The 21,513-nt window shown below is 49.0% G+C and overlaps 2 protein-coding genes across 21 annotated transcripts in view; both read right to left on the reverse strand.

The window, feature by feature from the left end:
* Positions 1-19,231, reverse strand: part of LOC122172135 (zinc finger protein 271-like) — a 29,427-nt gene extending 10,196 nt beyond the window's left edge. The window contains exons 1-7 of one of the 20 annotated variants that reach the window (XM_065569688.1): positions 18,631-19,224; positions 17,930-17,991; positions 9,844-9,926; positions 6,554-6,680; positions 4,527-4,583; positions 3,242-3,346; positions 2,550-2,846 (exon numbers count right to left, since the gene is read on the reverse strand). In XM_065569688.1, coding sequence (XP_065425760.1) covers positions 2,550-2,846; positions 3,242-3,346; positions 4,527-4,583; positions 6,554-6,680; positions 9,844-9,867 — 610 coding nt within the window. In that variant the 5' untranslated portion in view covers positions 9,868-9,926; positions 17,930-17,991; positions 18,631-19,224. The other 19 variants (XM_065569674.1, XM_065569681.1, XM_065569687.1 and 16 more) reach the window with 19 other exon arrangements.
* The window catches only part of LOC135975945 (uncharacterized), a 101,261-nt gene that overhangs the window by 63,861 nt on the left and 15,887 nt on the right, over positions 1-21,513 (reverse strand). The gene's annotated exons all lie outside the window — the stretch shown is intronic.

Consider the following 21,513-nt stretch of genomic DNA (forward strand, 5'->3'; position numbering starts at 1 on the left):
GAAAAAATATTGACCTAACCAATTGAACAACAGGGGGATTGGGATGGTGATGGGGAATAAGGAAATCCCTCTGATTTACCCTATCTTCTTCTGTTGTTACAGAGGGTGAAATGACATTTTCCCCTATCCCTGCCCTGTTCCTGTTCTTTGTTATAGTTCAATATTTTTAAGTGATAAAAATAGTAGTAAAAGTATCTGCTCTGCAGCACAACCTGAAGTAACTTCAGGGAAACTGGGAATGAAACAATTTGTTCCCAAAGGGGGAACTTGAAGACTAACAATTGCTTTGAAATGGGGGAACAGTATAACCATGATGCTCAGGGTTTGTTTAGGTCAGGTCAAGGGGGAACCTAATGCCAACCACTGCACCTGGGCTGCATCTGCTCTACAACTAGAATTGTCTTTTTACACCAAGATCACTAACTTGAGCAGCCAACGCCATGTGAATGTCAGGCACAGATAGTTTTTGCTTCAGCTTGTTGGGATCAAACCTCTCTCTCCCACCTGGAGCTGATGAACATTCCTGGCTGGAGAGACACACACTCCTACAACTCAAAAGGAAAGGAGTTGATAGAAAAGATCACAGGACTGACCCCAAAGAAGGTGAGCTGCAAAAGGCAGAAGCAGGCAACTCATCTGGTGGAGCTGAGAGACCACGGTGAATATGGTGCTGTCACGGAGTATTGGGGAACTCAGGGCCCTGCACCCCTGGCTTCCTGCGATTCACCATGACTCTCAGCCAGCCAGTAAAGCAGAAGGTTTATTTGGATGACAGGAATACAGTCCAAGACAGGTCTTGCAGGCACAGACAACAGGGACCCCCTCAGTTAGGTCCATCTTGGGGTCCCAGGCATCCCAGCCCCCCTTGGGAGGTCAGAGCAATCTCTGCCTCCCCACCATCTCACCACCCAGCTTCCAAAACTCTGCCTTCAGCAACCCCTCCCACAGCCTTTGTTCAGTTTCCCGGGCCAAGGTATCACCTGGCCTTCAACCCCTTCCTGGGTTCTCATGTTACACGCTCAGGTATGCGCCTTCGGGCAGATTATCCCAGCCACACTCCCCTGTCAGCATTCACAGACCACAGTAAGAACAGTCCCAGTTCATCACAGGTGCAAAAATCACTATGTGGGAATTAGCAAATGTAATTTAAAAAAAAAAAAAAATCTTTGGCCAGCCCTAGTCAAAGGATTTATTACAGTTCTTGCTTATGTGGATTCTCTGATGTCTGATAAGGTGTGAGCGCTGACTGAAGCTTTCTCCGCACTCAGTGCATGTGTAGGGCATCTCTCCTGTGTGGATTCTCTGATGTATGATAAGGTTTGAGCTCCGATTGAAGCTTTTCCCACACTCGTAGCATGTGTAGGGCTTCTCTCCTGTGTGGATTCTCTGATGGGTGATAAGGGTAGAGCTCTTACTGAAGCTTTTCCCGCACTCAGAGCATGTGTAGGGCCTCTCTCCTGTGTGGATTCTCCTATGTGTGCTCAGGGCAGAGCTGTGACTGAAGCTTTTCCCGCACTCAGAGCATCCATACGGTTTTTCACCTGTGTGGATTCTCCAATGTTTGCTAAGGGCAGAGCTGTGATTGAAGCTTTTCCCACACTCAGAGCATGTGTAGGGCCTCTCTCCTGTATGGATTCTCTGATGTGTGATAAGGGAAGAGCTGTGACTGAAGCTTTTCCCGCACTCAGAGCATCCATACGGTTTCTCACCTGTGTGGATTCTCCTATGTGAGATAAGGTTTGAGCTCAGCCTGAAGCTTTTCCTGCACTCAGAGCATGTGTAGGGCGTCTCTCCTGTGTGGATTCTGTAATGTCTGATAAGGGTTGAGCTCCGACTGAAGCTTTTCCCACACTCAGAGCATGTGTAGGGCGTCTCTCCCGTGTGGATTCGCTGATGTAAGATGAGGGCAGAGCTCCGACTGAAGCTTTTCTTGCACTCAGAGCATGTGTAGGGTGTCTTTCCTGTGTGGATTCGCTGATGTGAGATGAAGGTTGAACTATCAATGAAGCGTTTCCCACACTCAGAGCAACCATAAGGTTTCTCACCCATGTGGATTCTCCTATGTGCGATCAGGGCAGAGCTCCGACTGAAGCTTTTACCACACTCGGAGCATGTGTAGGGCGTCTCTCCCGTGTGGATTCTCTGATGTCTGATAAGGGTAGAGCTCCGACTGAAACTTTTCCGGCACTCAGAGCATGTGTAGAGCATCTCTCCTGTGTGGATTCTCTGATGTGTGATAAGGTTTGAGCGCCGACTGAAGTTTTTCCCGCACTCAGAGCACGTATAAGGCGTCTCTCCTGTGTGGATTCTCTGATGTGTGATAAGGTTAGAGCTCCTATTAAAGCATTTCCCACACTCAGAGCATCTATATGGTTTCTCACCTGTGTGGATTCTACTGTGTGTGCTCGGGGCAGAGCTCTGATTGAAGGTTTTCCCACCCTCAGAGCATGTGTGGGGCGCTTCTCCTGTGTGGATTCGCTGATGTGAGATGAGGGTTGAACTATTAATGAAGCGTTTCCCACACTCAGAGCATCCATAAGGTTTCTCACCCGTGTAGATTGTCTGATGTGTGATAAGGGCAGAGTTCCCATTGAAGATTTTCCCGTACTCAGGGCACGTGTAGCATGTCTCTTCCAAGTTGATTCTGTCATGTATTAAAAGGTCTGAGTGGGTACTGAAGTTTTCCTCTGGCCTTTCCTGAATCTCACAGGCTTTTGCTTTTTCTCGGAGTGCACAACTCCCGGAAACATTCCCTTTGGATTTTCCTGATAACATCCCATGTAGTTCTACTTGCTCAGTATCTTCCCGCTGGAGTTTCTCCTCATTCTCACTCACCATCCCATCACCTGAATGGGAGACAAAAAGAATCCAGACATAGATCACTCCCTGCACCAGAAAGAAAGGAAATCTCAGAGAGAGGAACAACCGAAAATATGTGTGGGAGAGATCAAAACTATCAGGAGCTGATTTTCCCCAAACAACCCTTCCACAGAGGAGAGAGGAAGGGATCAGTTTTGGTCTGCATCTCACCAGAACACTCAGAGAAAAGCGAGACTGGAGAGGGATCTGCTGCCAGTTGTCAGTCAGAATAGGAGGGAAGCCAACAGTGACATCTGCCATAATGATTCCACATCTGCAGGGAACAATCCTAAACTTGGAGAGCTCACAGGGTCTTTGTAAGGCATCCCAAATGTTTTTTGCATTCCCAAACAGTTGTTGAGTGGTTTAACCAATTTCTCACCTCTCAGGAGCACTTCTTTCTCAGAGCCCTGGAGGTCTGGGATCCATGGCTCTTCCCCTCGTTCTAGCTGCGAGATCACATCAGGTTTGGAAACTGGAAACCCTACTACAGGCAAAGAAAACAAGGGAGGTCAGTGGAATTAGTGGAATACTTGGCACAAAGAATATTCCATGGTTTTAACCCCAGCTCATTTTTAAGCAGTAACATCCCAAGGCCAGCTTCCTTAGCTCAAAGTGGCAGGAGAGTTATTATTATAATCATATTCATTACCTTAGTGCCTCAGGCCAACTAACAGTGGGTCCCCATTGTGCTAGGCAAAGTACAAACCCAGAATAGAAGATGGCCCATGCCCTGAAGAATTTACAATCTAACTAGACAAGACGTACACAGAATGGGGGAAGGGGTAGAACTCACTGTTAGAATAGAGATATTCAGGCCTGCCTGTAAAGCCTGTACTTTAAGAACTTAGGTGTATTTTTATCACTTAGCTAGTTACAGGCGTATAAAAACAAAGAATCAAAATCACAGTCCGCCTGTGTCTGGGCCTTGTCTCATTAGGAGAGTCTAAAGCCTTGTTCTCAGGCTAAGGCCTTTGGCTAAGCAGCAGGGGCAGCCATAAGCTGGGAAGTGTAGGGTCACATCCTCACATGCCAAACCAATCACACTGAACTAAGGTGGTATTGGGCTGTTAGGAAGACAATCCTGTCCCGATAGCGCCCATCACCACCTGATAAAGAAACAGACCTTAAGATGGTTAAAGAAAACTTAGTTTGATAGCATCCTGTCTGGCAAGAAATCACTTATCAATGGTTGTGAAACCCTCATTTCCGTATTGTTTTATCTTTATGGCCACCACTTTTACATTGTCAATCAGTCTGGTTCTCTCATTTTTTCTGTCTGCTGTATAATTAATTTTGCTAGGTGTAAGTTAATTAGGGTACTGGGATATATTGGTTAGAAAATTATATTACAATATGTTAGAATTCGTTAGTTAAATTTCAGTACAATGACTGGTTAAGGTATAGCTGAGAGTATTATTATATAAACAGGGTCAAACAGGAGGGGGAAGGGAAATTGGAATCATGTTTGTTAAGTGGGGGAAAGGGAACAGGGAGTGGGGACACAGGCAAGACTCTGTGGCATCAGAGCTGGGAAGGGGGATACGAGGAAAACGCTCTGCGGCATCAGAGCTGGGAAGGGAACACTGGGGAACAGACTCTATCGCGTATAGAGATAAGCCCGACTGGTGTGAAGGGCTTCGGAATATGCCTGCTTGGAAACTAACCCCAATAAACATGGCATTCTCTGCACTTCAGACTTCTGGTCTTCTGCTGCTTGCTGTCTGCATGACAAGAACCAGGGAGGGTGAAAGGAAAGCCCTGTAACAAAACTGACATGACCTGATAAGCAACAGGTAAGCCTTTAAGGAAGGTTTTAATACACTTTGGAACTGATCAGGGATTCCCACGAGGACTGATGAGGGGGCGATGGTAAATACACATTTAGATCCTTTTCTTGTTTTATATCTTTTCCACAGAAGGCGCACTGGCACATTGTCATGGACCCATAGGATCTGTGCAATGCCCTGGCTTTTAAGCAGTCCTTGGGAGGTTCCCCTTGAGTTCACTAGACCTCCAAGGGGTCCCACTCTCTTCCACAAGGATAGGCCACGTAGCTTCAACACCTGAGACTGAGCCTGTTTGTTAGTCTCTAAGGTGCCACAAGTACTCCTGTTCTTCTTTTTACGGATACAGACTAACACGGCTGCTACTCTGAAACCTGTCATTCATATATTGAATTATTAATAAAAAAGTGAAGTAAATCATGACTATTAATGCTTGATTCATAATTATGGACTTCCCAAAGGCCACATATGGTTTGGGGCAGCTATTGACATTATTGTAATCAGAGTAAAGGAGCAGATATGGTATATAGCCATCCTATTACCCTAAGAAAGCGGATAAAATACCTCTCCTAGTTAGCATTTTTTCATTTTGTCGGGTCCCCGAGTCAGTGTAAACTGAAGGACGGCCTACCTTCTGATGGTCACCCTTGCCCCTCCATCTTTGTTTCCAATCGTGTCCACAATTTGTAAGTACGCAGAGTGCAAGACCCTCTTTACTGTACTTATCTTAATCTAATTGTTATGTGTATTGATTTTTGCCTATGATTTCATTTATAACTGTCTGTATTAAATCAAGTTCAGTGTGTTTCACCAAATTTCATCTCCTCCATTAACTTTGAGTAGCCATCTGCAAGGACAAGTTGTACCCCAACATGTAATCTTATAGGTGTAAAAAGTGTACAGGCTACACTACCACCCTGTGACATTATCAACCAAGTCCCCATTTGTGCCTGGGTAGGGGTCCTGGTACGGGTCCTGGTACGGAAGGGAGGAATGCATCAAGGACTCAGGATGCTTGGCCAGGGTGGCTGTGCATAGAGATGGGAAGGTTATATGGGGAGAGGGGTAATGAGTGGGAGAGGGAGGTCAAGAGTTAAAATAATAATATTTGGGGGGGGGAAATGTACAATTAAGTGAAACTGAACAGAAATAAAACTGTAATGTAGGCTCTAAAGCAACAAGGCTTGGATAGGGATTCGGGGTTAAAGGTTTGGGATCCCCCAAGCTCTGGATCCCCAAACCTCTCCTCCCTCCAACTAACCCACCCAGTCCACTTCCTGGGTGCCCTTCCTACACCCTCCCCTCCCCTTCGTCCCATTACTCTCAGCCAGCACCACCTCCCAGCACCTTGGGAACTTCTCGTGTTCCCTTCTCGTCTCTCACTACCTCATCCCTCCCTGCTGCTTCTTACCTCTAATCCTATACACACCCTCCCCATGTCCTGGCACCCCAGAATTATCTACCCCCCCTTCTCCTCCCCTCCCACAGCTCTCTTCTCCCTTCACCTGTGGGGTCCTGAATGGCAACATTATACGCTCTCCTTTCAAAAGAGGAGCTCATCTGACTGTCACACAAGCCATGCATGAGTCCTACACTATTTACTTAATTTAGAATTCTACAGGCAGCGTAGTTTCCTCTTAAAATGAGGAAAAGGCATGAAAGCTACAGTTATTAATGTAGATATTAATGTATCCAATAATGATACATTAAACGCAAATTTAAAATGACCGATAACACCAAAAAGGCACATGTCCAAAAATTATACTAGTGGGTGGGAGATAAGGCAAAAAAAGGGGGGAAGGAAACTTGTCAAAACTTGTATGATGAGTAAAGGTATAAAGTTATTACTACTTAGCTTCTTTAGAGACCCCACAGCATCTAATAACTGAGGGGACGGGAATCCTTACCCAGCGAGGTCACATTCTCATAGTTCTCCTGCATGACATCCCTGTAGAGGGCTCTCTGAGTGGGGTGCAGCAGAGCCCACTCTTCCCTGGTGAAATACACAGCCACCTCCTCGAAAGTCACCAGTCTCTGAAAGAGAAAGAGTCCAACACTCAGTACCTGCTGCCCCAGTCAAAACCCCACTCTTCATGCAACAGCAGCACCAGGGAAATGGAAGCTCCGGGAGGCACATGTTAACAGAGTCCCACCTCACCTTGCCTAGAGCAGCCAGGAGGCATCAGAGGGTGGAAAGAGAGAACCTTTGTGTCTCCCAGCTGACAGACGGAGGCAGAGTCTTCACATTTATCACATACCTACTAGCCAGAGCTTGATATAGGAGATGGGGCTGTCTCTGGACCCTGCTGGTGGCTCCCTGCTAGGAATCCCAACACTCTCCAAATAAAATATATGGAAGAAAGGGGAAGTCAATAGTAAAGAATATAAGTTAGAAGGTCAGAATTGTAGAAAATTAGTAAGGGAAGCTATCAGAAATCAATGATCAATCAATGAAAATAAGAAGGAAGTTTTTAAAAGTATATTAAGTAGAACATTAACCCTAACAGTGGTAGTGGGAAATTATTAGATGGAAATGGCAGAATTATCAAAAATAATGCAGAAGAGGTAAAAGTGTTCAATAAATATTTCTCTCCTGGATTTGGAGAAAAACAGATGATGTAAGTCTTATCATAAGATGTTGACGCCGACAGTCTTTCCATTCCAACAGTAACTCACGAGGACTTTAAACACCATCTATTAAAGTTAGATGTGTTTAAATCAGTGGGTCCAGATAACAAGAGTTTTGAAAGAGCTGGTGGAGGAGCGTGATGGACTGTTAATGTTGATTTTAATTAGGACTTGGAACATTGGGGAAATTCCATAAGACAGGAATAAAGCTAATGCTGTGCCAATATTTGAAAAGTGTAAAAGAGATGATCTATCTCATTACAAGAGTGTTAGTCTAAAATTGATACTGGGCAAGAGAATAGAGCAGCCGATACTGGATTTCATTAATAAAAAATTAAAGGGGGGCTAATATAATTAGTACCCATTAACAAAGGTTTAGACACAATAGATCCTATCAAACTAACTGGATATCCTTATTGGATGAGATCCAAGTTTGGTCACAGCTAATAGTACTGATGTAATATACCTAGACTTCTGTAAGGCATATGACTTGGTTCAGCAGAACATTTTGACTAGAAAACTAGCAAGATAGAAAATACACACGGCATACATTAATTAGATTAAAAACTGTGATTGTAAATGGGGAACCAGGGTCGAGTGGATTTCTTTCTAGTGGCTTCCCGCAAGGATTGGTTCTTGGCCCTGTGATATTTCACATTCTTTACAATGACCTAGAAGAGAATATAAAATCATCACTGATAAAGTTTGCAGTTGCCACAAAGATTGGGGGTGGTGGTAACTAATAAAGTGTCAGTAGATTCAGGCTCTAGCACTGGGAGTCTGGGAAGTTTTCCCAGCCCTGGCTGGGGGGTTATTTCCTGTTCCACAAAGAGGGGAAGTTCAATTCCCAACTCCTGTGCCTTGAAATTATCCCCTATCTGACACTACACCCCATATTCAGTGTAGTGGTATAATTATAATATGATTAGGATATAATTATGAGGCATTTTGTGCAAGGTGCATCATGTGCAGGGTCATTGGAAAAAAGTTATAATTTCCTATTTATGATTATCCTATTTGTGTGCATGGATCATGTTTGTATCTGAAGTTATGGATATTGACTATGTATCTGTATTTCAAATGTGCTTACTCTGGGTAACACCAAAACGAGCCTTTCAGGTACAACAGTGAAGAAGCCAGACAATGCTGATGGCTCATCAACAAAGACAATGGACCATGGAAGAGCTTCCCCTTCCTCTGACTGTTCCATCCAGTGTATGAGTCATGGCTACAGCAGGACATGCTAGGGCATGTGACCAGACCACATGACAATGAACTCCATTTTGGTACGTATATTTTTCCACAAAGGGGACTGGGAACTGAATTTGGAACAAAGGGTTCCCGCCATATGGAAAAGCTACATAAGGTGTGGTGTGAGGTCATCTCTTGGCCTCATTCCCCAGACAAGTGAACTCCTGGAAGCACCTGAAGAACAAAGACTGAACTGGGGGATGTGCTGGTGGACTGCTTCAATCATCAGTCAGGGTGAGAAACTGCTAATTCAAATTCTATGCAGCTAGTAAAGAGGCGGGAAAACTTTTTGGCCTGAGCATCGCATCGGGTTTTGGAAATTGTATGGAGGGCCGGTTAGGATTCAGGAGGCCTGAGACAAAGCAATTTCGAGGGCCCCTTCCATAAAAATAAGTTGCAATACTATAGAATACTATATTCTTGTGGGGGCTCCTGCAGGGCCCGGGGCAAATTGCCCCACTTGCCCCGCCCTCTGAGGGGCCCTGCTGACTCCCTGACCCCTATCCACACCCCCGCCTCCTGACCACCACCACAAACTCCCCTTCCCTCTATCCAACCCCCCAACTCCCTGCCCCCTTACCATTCCTGGAGCACCGGTGGCTAGCAGCACTACAGCCACACACCACACAGCACAGAGCACCAGGTGAGGCTGGGCTCGGCAGTGGCGCTGCCCCAGGAGCTCACAGCCCCACCCAGAGCATTGTGCCAGTGGCGGGGCAAGCTGTGGCTGCCGCGGAGGGGGAACAGGAGGAGAGGGACCAGGAGCTCAGGGGCTGGGCAGGAGGGTCCTGCGGGCTCAATGTGGTCTGCGGGCAATAATTTACCCACCTCTTATCTAGTATGCTAGGCTCAGTTTGAGTTTCTGGTTATTTGCCAAGTAATCTGCTTTGATCTATTTGCTATCACTTATCACTGGGAAATTGGTGGTTGTTTTCTGTCTGTCCTTGAGTGGCTTAGGTAAAGCACTGAGATAGCTTAACTGAGTGTATGGCGCCACCTGCTGTCATGTTGGGTGATAAAAAGGCCAGGAGAGGCTGGCTGAATCTCCAGCAAAGCAGTGTGAGAAGGGCCAGCCCAGGTTCAGGGTTAGAGGGCACAGTGGTTCCCAGAAGCCCCTCAGACTGCACACAGGGTTGACAACCCATTACACCCTAGATTACACAAGTCTCAGCAAGTTTGTCACGTCCTGTCCCCTCCCTTTCTCCACCCTAGATAGTTCCTATCTCCCACCACCTCTAGCAGCTCCCACCCTCCTATGCCTTTACTGCTCCTCTCTCTCCAAGCAGAACCCACCACCAGCTCCCTGATAATCCCTTACCTGAGCCAGCTCCATTGCAGCCATTTCCTTCCCCCTGGGAGGAGGGGATCATCTGGAGCGAAACGTGGACGTTATTCTGTACCCTACCAGGGAGAGAAGGGCAACGTGAGAGAATTCAGATGGGGCTTTTGTCCAGTCCACAAGCCGATTCCCCCCAGATTTTTCCCTGATAATGGACATTCAAGGTCCTGCCACATTGCGAAGCACAGAGTGACCTTATTCCAGTACATGCCTAGCCCCTTCCCACCAGGGTGTAACCCTCTGACACATGGTGAAACCCTCCCAGTAGCAGAATCTCTGTTACACAAAGTTTGCGGAGGATACCAAGCTGGGAGGAATTGCAAGTTCTTTGGAGAACAGGATTAAAATTCAAAATGATCTGGACAAACTGGAGAAATGGTCTGAAATATATAGGCTGAAATTCAATAAGGACAAATCCAAAGTACTTCACTTAGGAAGGAAAAAGCAGTTGCACACATACAAAATGGGAAACGACTGCCTAGGAAGGAGTACTGTAGAAAGGGATCTGGGGGGGTCACAGTGGATCACAAGTGTGGGGAAATAGAGCAGGGGGGCCTTCTTTTTAATAGCCAGAGCTGTGAATCTGAAGGCCCCAAAATAAACCCTCCAACAGAGATCTGTTATGCTAACTACCCTTACACAAAGCAATACAGGCCAGGGCCTGAACTAGACTAGACTGCACAATTCCCTGCCAAACTCGGGTAAGGGTCATGACCGGGGGGGGGGCCAAGGAGGCAAAGAATAGAAAAAAAAAGCCCCAGCAGCAGCACTAATGAAATCTGTTCATGACTAATGAAATATAATAACCACTTGTGTGAAGCAATAGGTAACTTTAGCTAAATGCAATTTCTTGACTCATGCAGCTTCTCCTTTGGGTGATGTGTGACCCACTCCGTGATTCCAGCTATCTGCAAAAACAGCCAATCATAGATCCTCTTTAGGCGTCCCATGGAAACCCCCCCCAATCTGTAACCAAAAGACCCCGGAAAATAACATGTCTTGAGAAATGTACCCAAACTGGTGCCAAGTACCACCCCTCGGGAAAACCACCAAGCGCCCCTCTACCCAAATAAACATCCAATTCTCAGAAAAATGAGGAAGGTACCTAGGAGGGAGGGGGAGGGAAATTGACCCCGACCCTAATTTCTTAACTCGCGGTTTGGGGAGGGACTGACCCCAACCCTAATTTCTTAACTTGTGGTTTGGGGGGGGGCTGACCCCAACCCCAGTTTCTTAACTCGTGACGTATTGTTTGTACTTTGCTTGCGGTTTAATGAAATAAAAACCCGCCTGCGAGCGGCCCTCAGAGTGTCAGTCTTCGGACTGCACCCTAGTGCACTGGTATGTATGTCAATAAACTAGCCTCAGGCTTGAGTCTTTGAACTAAAATCATTGCGTGGGTGTCTTTGACCACAACACAAGCTAAATACGAGTCAACAGGGTTACACTGTTGCAAAAAAAGCAAACATCATTCTGGGATGTATTAGCAGGAGTATGGTAAGCAAGACACGAGAAGTAATTCTTCCGCTCTACTCCGTGCTGATTAGGCCTCAACTGGAGCAGTGTGTCCAGTTCTGGTCACCATATTTCAGGAAAGATGTGGACAAATTGGAGAAAGTCCAGAGAAGACCAACAAAAATGATGAAAGGTCTAGAAAACATGACCTATGAGGGAAGATTGAAAAAATTGTGTTTGTTTAATCTGGAGAAGAGAAGAGACATGATCACAGTTTTCAAGTACATAAATGGTTGTTAGAAAGAGGAGGGAGAAAAATTGTTCTTCTTAACTTCTGAGGATAGCACAAAAAGCAATGGGCTTAAATTGCAGAAAGGGAGGTTTAGGTCCGACATTACGAAAAACTTCCTGTCAGTGTGGTTAAGCACTGAAATAAATTGCCTAGGGAGGTTGTGGAATCTCCATCATTGGGGATTTTTAAGAGCAGGCTGGACAAACACCTCTCAGGGATTATCTAGATAATACTTAGTCCTGCCTTGAGTGCAGGAGACAGGACTAGATGACCTCTCGAGGTCTCTTCCAGTTCTATGATTCTATGAACCAAAGGCCAATGAAGAGCAGAATCAAAGGAGTCACTTTGGAGGATGCTCCCTGTCATTTTCCCCAAGGCAGCCCTCTCATGGTTTACTAAGTTGTTTGATGCTCCAGCCTTTATACAGTCTCTCCTGGGAGTGCCCCCTTTCATGGGCTGGGCCTAGTTTTAGCTTTTGGCAAGCGTGACCCTGGGGGCTCTGAGACTGGGCCTCCTTGTCTCAGCACACCTTGTTTCTTTCTGTGGCTCCCCAGCGAGTCCAGATGAGTAGATACTGCTCATAGAACCTGTGAACATAAGAATGGCCCACTGCGTCAGACCAATGGTCCATCTAGCTCAGTGGCTAATGCCAGGTGCTTCAGAGGGAATGAACAGAACAGGTAATGATCAAGTGATCCATCCCCTGTCACCCTTTCCCAGCTTCTGGCAAACTGAGGCCAGAGACACCATCCCTGTCCATCCTGCCTATGAGACTGGCAGATGAGGTGTTAGCTCTTGTAAAAGCCCCCACGTCTTAATTGAACATGGACAAACGCATAGCTGGAAACAGTCTGACTCACCAGTGTTAATAGTGTTAAAACAGGTATTAGAATGACAAGAATGTGTTTACACTTTATTGAATGCTTTGAGTTGCTCCCTGGGTTTATATCTGACTAGTTGCATTGTGAGCCTCTGTGGCTATTTAAATCACCAGACAGGAGAGAGACTTTACCTATGTGAAGTGCTGATTGGCAACAGAATGCATTACACCCTGCCTGGTAGGACAGGTCCATCAACACCAGATAAACCATTATGGGACATTAAAGAAGACACAAGACTGTTGTTGTGCTCTTGACCTCTCATTAGCTGAGTTTGCAGCTCAGAGCACATGGCAGAAAGAGGATAAAAAACCCCATGCTGAAGGAACTGATTATCTCTATGCTGCTTGGACTCTGGGGGGCAAAGTTTCTAGGCATAAGGAAGAGATTCTCAGCTCCTTATCCTGGGTTAGTCCTAAAGAATATGTAGAGCTTGCTTATTAAGCTTCCATTGCCTTTTGAAATTTAAGACTGTAACTTGTCTGCCTCTGCTTTAACTTTGTAAACAAATCTCAGTAGAGGTTATGACAGAACTGGCTACAAGTTTTGTCTTTGTGGGAGATCTAAGATTCAATTGACCTAAGGAAGTGACTGATCCTTTGGGACTGGCAGTAACCTGAACATTGCTGTGATTCGTGGTGTAAGGCAGTGGTTCTCAACCAGGGGTCTGGAGCCCCCTGGGGGGCCACGAGCAGTTATCAGGGGGCTGCCAAGCAAGGCCAGCATTAGACTTGCCGAGGCCCAGGGCAGAAATCTGAAGTCCCAGTGCATGGGGCTGAAGTCCAGGGCCCCTGAGCCCCACCACCAGGAGCTAAAGCCAAAGCCTAAGCAATGTAGCTTGGTGGGGGCCCTGTAGCATGGGGCCCCAGCCAGTTGCCCTGCTTCCTACCCCCTAACACCAGCTCTGGATTTTATATGCAGAAAGCCAGTATTGTGGCCCACATGGGCCATGGAGTTTTTATAGCATGTTGGGGGGGCCTCAGAAAGAAAAAGGTTGAGAACGCCTGGAGTACGGGACCATCTGTCACAAAGGTGAGCTCACCTGTGTGGTGAGATATATGGGATGACCCAACGGGACTGTCTGTGATTCCATGTTAATGCTGTTACAGTGCCTGAAGTGTTTACACTGGATATTTGGTTGGTGAAATCTACATATAGACCTCACAACCAATTTGGGGTTTGTTCCCTGCTACTTACCAGTCTGCCTGAGGCTGGTGCTCATGCCCTTGAGTCACTGAAGACAGCATTACAGAGACTTACGGGCACAACGCCACCAGCAGCAATTGGCAGCAATGCAGAGCAGGCTTTACAGTGACACAGTGTGGGCCAAATGGTCCATGGACTCAGTCAAGCCCCAGTTCTCCGCCAGTGCATGTCAGCATCCCGGCAACCTTCAAGGAGTGTCAAGGCTGCCACTCCTTGAGTGATGGATATCCAGCATAGCATCACCCACGCCCCATAACCTGCCTTGTCTCCTGAGACAGAGGTGAGTGACAGAGGGTGCGCAACGGATCCGGGGTGGGGTGGGGGTGGGAAAGAGATTAAAAAAAACACAGCTTCTAGGGGTCACCCCTCAGGAGATCAAGGTAACAGGCACTGTGGTGGCAGTAAAGGGGGAGGGGAGGGAGTGGGAGCAGCACCCTGAAAGGCAATGCTGCCAGTGGGTTGCCCCACCACGTCAGGCATGGGGCTGATAGGGGGCCATTCCCTGGGCCTGGGTGCCTGTGAAGGGCTCTATAAACCCCATGCTGGCACAGAAGGGGTTAAACTGCTTTAATCTGGACTGGCCCAGCTCCTCCACACCTGCAACCCATGCCAGGACTAGAGCAAGAGTTAACAGGAGAGACCTACTCTATTCAGACTGGGGCAACCCTGGGAAGAGAACAGTCTGTAGAGCATCTCCAGCCCCAAAGAGAGGGCTGGCAGCATTCGGGGCTCTGGCCTTCACTGAGGGAGGCTCAGCAGTTGGGCACCAGTTTGATGGGCTGGATGGCCTCTCACTGGGGGCTGCCAGCAGCCTGGCACATGGAGTAGATACGGGGTGGCCTGTGGAGCAGGAAGTGGAGCAGCATCCCAGACAGCACACCGAGAAGGGAAATGGAGAGGGGACATGGGGCACTGCAGTGAATTCAGCACCCGTCCTGAAGGCCATTGGCAGAAAGTCGTCCTCTCCCTGGCCTACGGGGGTCAGACAGTGACACAGAGATCCCTTGGCAAAGAGTTACTTGGTCTTTGACAGCAGCTCTCACCTGAGACCTGACAAACCCATCACACCAAACACATCTCTCGGAGGATGGTCATGTGAGGTGTCTACAGAAAGCTCATAGCTGGTCAAGACTCAAAGACCAAGAGATCAACGTATGGGTCATATGTAAGGAACAAAGCATTTATATTGAAAATCTACTTTATGAACTTGGAATGGAAAATCAATCACCGAGAGGTAACGGGCCCCGGGATTGACCCATCCACCCAAGAGGGAGTCGTCATTTCTCACTCCTGAGCTCACAAGGTAATGCAACGCTCAAGTGACCAGCCTTGCTCCCTCCCAAACTGTCAATGGAAAACCATCAGAGCACTACCAAACAACTGAAACTTATGGGGGGGGGGGGAGCTGAAGGTAACAAATTTAATTATCTGAAATCCAAAATATGAATAGTTTAACGGTACATGTTACACATGTATGGGGTGGAGGGGCAGGCCACAGTGTATCGGAGAGGGGGCCTGTTTGGAGGAGGGGCAGAGCTAGGACATGGCTAGACCAGGAGCAGAAGGCCCAGCTGGGGCACAGACCAGGTCAGAGATTTCTCTCGCTGGCTCTGTTACCAACTGCCCATGACAAACACTTGAAAGAAGGGGAGGCCGAACTGGAAATGGTGGCAGAAGGAGGAAGTGGGGAAGAGAGAAACATTTGAAAGCATGACCATTATTCCCATTCCACCGTAATGAAAAAAGTACAGGAGAGGGGAGCAACACTTCACAATCACCCAGCACCTACGTGGAGAGAGCACTGGACGGGGACTATTCCTGGCTCTGCCACAGGCGTGTTGGGCGATCTTGGGTAACTCATTGCACTGCTCTGTGCCTCCGATTGCAAACTTGTGTGAGACCCACAACTGCCTATAGGGCTGCTAACTCTTCCCGCCAACACGCTCTGTGGAAAAAGCTAGGAAATTCACTTACAAAAAACTTTATGAACGCAGGATTTAAGGTTGCCCGAAGCTGTCTGGTGCCCCTCCAGAAGAGAGATCAGCAAAACTCAAACTTGTAATAGTCAGGAAATGCAGAGATAAGGTACACACCAATGTAATCCTAATTCTGACCCACGTGAGCAATGACCCTTTCTTTACTCCTACAAGACACCTATGTGCACCCAGCTATTTGAGATAGTGCCTATCACTAAAGTACTGGGGAAAATGTCAACCAGGGCACACAATAAAGCACTTTATCTTTGCTAAGACGGAATTTGGTTTTAGGTCAGCTGTGCTGTACAGGAGCTACTGACACCTGTTCTAAACTCAGATACTGGGCTGCTCCCCAGAAACAGCCGCACACTTGTCAACTGAACACCTCTTCACTCCTTTTTACAACTCTTTCATCCTTACTCACAGAAGTTCCAGCTAACGTTCTACATTCACTTACCCATCGTTAAGCACACAGACTGCTCTCGCATCCCATCTCACTGCTGACCATTCCCATGGCAAACAGTCCCATTTCCCCCTGACAACATGCACAGCTCAGTGCCGATACAGACTGGAAGCTCAAGGTACACATGCACCTCTTTCCTTTCATCGCACACATGGGGGACTCAGACCCAGATCTTCTTATATCACAATCACACCTCCACCAAGTTGCTCCAACTAACGCCTCTACCTTTCAGTGAAGCTACACCTAATACAGTGAGTGCAGCTGGAGTGCTGCCAGATAATGCCCAGTGGCTGTTGCCACCTCCAGGGCGCAGAGTTAAGGTTGCATTGGCGTGCACATTAGCTCTCTATTTCCTAGTTTTTGGAGGTTTGAATTTTGCTGAACTTGATACTCTGGCAGGGCCCAACATACTGCTGTTTAAGGACACGGAGGGTTTGTAGGCTGCAGACCTGATCTTTGACATTTTTGCTTTTTTTAAAAGATAAATAATTACAATAAATGTACCGCTGCATAAATGAAGGTGTCAGGGACTAGATGAATGTTCAGTAAACACCCAGAAAGTGATGGCTCCCCATCCCTACCTGCCATTCACACAGGCAGCAAAGCCCTGGGAAAGGCAACTTTCAGAAGCAAAGAGAAGGGGCTAGAGCTTAGAGTTTCTCTGCCAGTCAGGAAGGGGTAGCAGCAAGGGAAGACTGACAGCTGATAGTTCCAGGGGTGAAAAGGTTTGGGGGTATGGTGGGGGACAGAAGCACCTGGGACTGGGCAGAATTAAGGTCCTTACAGGATACAGGCAATCGCCATAGGGCTACGAATAAGGCATTTTACTGTATAAAGTTCCAGATTAGATTATACCAATTTGTAAAGACACATGAGATCTTTCCCTCATGGTATCAACTTCACTGGGCTGTTTCTTTTATTGGTAATTCCCAGAAGTCAATAGATCAATAACATTCTATCAGTTATGAAGTGGCCGTTTCAGATTTCTGGGGAGTGTCTATAATTTTGCACTAGGGGCCAGGTCCTTGGAGAGATGGAACCTTGTTTTCGTTTTAACTTGTGCATGCTCAGCGGCTGCTGGAATGTGGTTCAAAGTATTTCCCTGTTTCCCTGACTTTTTCTTAAAAGCACTGCTATAGAAAGTGGGGAGAGGCAGAAACTCACTATAGGATCATAGCTATTTATAGCTCATCGGAAGAAGGACGGGAATTGGTGAGTTTCTGGGGATTTAATAATAAACACACAAATATCATCGTTCTTAATGAATTTTCCTCTTCTAATTCCCATAAACCACTAAATTATCCCTGACTGCCCCCAGGAGTCTGGGGAGGGAGTACTAGTAACCTCCTAAAAAAACAACAAGGAGTCTGGTGGCACCTTAAAGACTAACAGATTTATTTGGGCATAAGCTTTCGTGGGTAAAAACCTCACTTCTTCGGATGCACCCCTGATACTAGTAACCTCCTAAGGCACAAGGATCTTTCAGTGTCTGACTCAAAGTCACCTACTTCACTGAATAAATCCCTAGTTGCTGGAGTCTCTTTCCCTGGAAGTTTTTAAGAACAGGTATGACAAACCTCTGTCAGAGATAATCTACATATACTGGGTCCTGCCTTGGCAGAGAGAGCTGGACTTGATGACAGCTGGAGATCCTGAGCAGCCCTACATGTCTAGGATACTATGCAATATATAGATATAAAAACACAACATAGAGAAAAATCCCCACCACAACATAATGTCAGGCACATCAGGAATAAAAACAATCCCTCTCTCCCCCTCCCTCAAAAAAACCTACACTCCACAGCATACGTCAGTTGTTGATCAGAGGTAAAATCTGAGTGTATTTCCCATCAGTATCTGATAAATGAACAGAGAGAAGAGGCAAGATTTGCAATAAATGTCTAGTCACGTTGAAGAATCAGAGAAAAGGGGTAAATCTGAGATGTTGTTTGTGTTTTATCATTAGAGAGACAGGGCCCAAAACTCAGGGCCCATTCAAGTGGAACTAGAGAACGAGAGAGAAAGTGGCAGGGAGGGAGGGGGGAGATTTTAGGATATTTTATATCCATCTATGAGAGTTGTGGGGAAAACGGGTCACACACTGCGCATTTGGTAACAGGAGAGACAAACCCCCAGATTGGGGGGGGGGGGGGAATTTCTCTGGCTATGAAATGAGGGGGGGGAGGGGCAGTGTGAAGGGATTTTATGTGATTGTCCAACACACACAGACAGTGACGGTTCCCCCCCCCCTTCACACGGGCCGCAGGGAGCCGGGGGGGGCAGTTTGGAGGGGGAAGGTCCCTGGAGCAGGGAAGGGGGCAGCAGTGGGAGACGGGCAGGTGCAACACACAGACACACACTTTTCTCCCCCGAAATCATGATTTGAGGACTTCATTACTCAGCCAAATATTTCGGGGTCGCTACGGAGGCAGCACCGGGATCCGCCGCCCCACCCCAGCTTCCGCCCTGGGTCCCCCAACCCCGCTCCGCTCTTACCAGCTCTCCGGCGGGCCCAGAGCCCCGCCCCGCAGCGGGCCCAGAAGTGACGCATCCCGCGGGGCGCCAGGCGGGGGGAGGAGACACGTGACAGTTGCGGCCGTTAGGGCCGTTGGAGCGCACCGCGCGGGGCGTTGGTAGGCGGTATTGCCCCTCCGTTGGGGGCGGGGTTCTCCACAGCCCCGCTCCGGGCCCCTCCTGCCGCTCCCGGCCCCGCCCCGCTCAGCCCGTGCTCCCGGATCACAGAGGAACAGCAGCGGAAGTAACTTTAGGCCTGGGGGCGGCAGACAAACGGGGATCGAACGGAGCATGCGCAGTAACAGCTTCTGAAACCTTCCCTTACCTGAGCTAACTAGGGCGGAAGCGCCCCTGGGGCAGGCTGGGAGATGTAGTTCCGGACTCTCTCGGGACCGGAAGGGACGTCGGGCGGGGGGCTGGGCCCGGCTGCGAATACGCGCGGGGCGCTGCGACTCTGTCTGTCTCGTGCGGGGCCGTTGGAGCCTCTCCCGGGGCGGAGAAGAGTTTTGTGTCTCCCGGCTCTGGGCATGCGCAGATCGGGGCGGCTTCCCCCCAACGCACACTGGGGCAGAGTCACCGCCCGGCCCCAGCCCCGCCCCTGGGCAGGAGCGAGTCCGCCCCACACGTGTCCGCGCCCCACGCGGGGCCTCCCCTCCCCCTCTGCCGGGGTCTGCGCTGGGGGCGGGGCCCGTCATTAGCCCCGCCCTGCCCGGGGGGAGGGGCAGACCCTGAGCCGGAGCCTGCAGGGAACGAGCTCAGAGCCCCCAGACCGGGTGGGAGGAAGAGACGGGACCGGGGAGGGGGGGAGATGGGGGTAGATGGGACAGCGGTGGGGAAGGGGGATTCCCAGACTCGGGACCTGCCCAGACCCACTGGCTGCAGCTTCTCTGGGCAGATCGTCCCGTCCCGGGGAACAAGGAGCAGAAGGAGGCAAAGCCGGATTCGTCAGACACGTGCCAGCCGCGGGTTTCGTCGCCGTGTAGACGTGCCCTGACATTATGTCTACACTGCAATTAAGGGGCACCTGTCTCCAAGCCCGGGGCAGCTGGCTCAGGCTTGTGGGGCTGGGGCTGCAGGGCTGTACAAGGACAGTGCAGACATAGAGCTTGAGCCCAGCCACTGAGACCCACGAGCGGGGAGGGTTTCCCAACCCAGCAGGAACACATGTATCTGCACCACAGTTTTGAGCCCCAAAGCTTTAGCTCCAGGAGCCCAAGTCCGATGACCCAGGCCAGCCCTGCTGCAATCTTTATCCCGGGAGAGATGGACTCTGCGGGTACGTCTCCATTGCAATGTCAGCCCTGGTGTGCGCAAAGCAGCCCCCTATTCACCACTGTCATATAATGATGCTATGGTTTGTACACAGTCTGTAGGGTGACCAGATGTCCCGATTTTATCGGGACTGTCCCGATATTTGCTTGTTTGTCCCGTGTCCTGACCAGTGGCGGATTAATAATTTTGACGCCCCTAGGCCGGGAAATAATTGCCGCCGTTTTCCCGCCCCCATTCCAACACCCTCCCCAAAGTCCCCACCCCAACTCCACCCCTCGCTTCCCCTATTGGATCCCTTTTCTCCAGCCCCACCTCTTCCCCCAGCGCGCGGCGTTCCCCCTCCTCCCCACTCCCTCCCTGCCCCACAAAACTGCTGTTTCGCGGCGCAAGCGCTGGGAGGGGAGAGAAACAGGATGCAGCGGCGTGCTTGCAGAGGAGGTGGAGGTGAGCTGGAGCAGGTGGGTGGGGCGCGGAGGGGAGCTTCCGCCCCTGCAAATTTGCCGCCCTAGGCAATAATACGGCACTGGTCCTGACCAATGTGCGGTCGGGACACTGGACAAACAAGCAATTTTGCCCTCCGGAGGCACTCTCTCTCCCCCCCCCGCCCCGACTTCGCCCCCTCCTGACATCGTCATCGTGGACGAGGATCGGAAAAAGATCATCCTCGTCGATGTGACAATCCCGTTCGAGAATAGGACCCCGGCCTTCTGTGACGCCCGAGCCCGCAAACTCAAAAAGTACGCCCCCATGGCTGACATGGGACACCTGTAATGAGCGCGTACTGAGGACCTGCGGGGTAGGCCGTCGCTATGCGTGGCTCATGCAACGTCTAATACAGGGCTGGATTAACTTTTTGTGGGCCTGGTTCTAAACATATTTGTGGTCCCCAAGGGGGGACATGGGGCATGGGGGGCAGAGTCCTCAGAGCGATGGGCTGGCCGGGGGCAATGGGAGATGGGTCATGGCACGGCAGGAACAACCCTGCTCCACCCAGCCCAGTACAAAGGCACTGTTTACAAACCGGGAGCTGCCAGACGCACACTGGCCAGCCCGGCCCTGTGCTCCCATCATGCTTCTTCCCCTTCGGGGCGGGCCCATGACCCCAAGGGTGATACCAGAGTGGCCCCTTTGGTCGATCTGCTTCTTCCTGGCTAATGTGACAAATTGATCTATTGTACGATTGAGACGCGCTGTTTCACGTATTTGTGTGAGTCCATGAAAAGGGAGGTAAGCTTTAGGGGTACGGAGCATGCCCCTGAGCCCAAGGTCATACCAGAGTGGCCCCTTTCATTTTTTCCACTGGCTTCCGCCTTCCTTATTTCCAATGACTTGTCTGCTCATGCACCTGTCACTGGTCTATGGGTTTGCGAATCAGGAGGGATGGGGTTTGTGGTCAAAAACACTCACGGTCTGCTTCCTCCTGGCTAATGTGCCAAATTGATCTATTGAACAATTGAGGCGCGCTGTTTCACATTTTTGTGTGTGAATACGTGAAAAGACCCCCACAAACCCCCATGCCCAGTGCCCTCCCACAGACCATTCCGAACCCCCCCCCAGATCCTCTCACTGCCCAGTGCCCCCTAGCTGTAGACC

The sequence above is a fragment of the Chrysemys picta genome, chromosome 16, assembly GCF_011386835.1.
Source record: "Chrysemys picta bellii isolate R12L10 chromosome 16, ASM1138683v2, whole genome shotgun sequence".
NCBI classification, from domain to species: domain Eukaryota; kingdom Metazoa; phylum Chordata; order Testudines; family Emydidae; genus Chrysemys; species Chrysemys picta.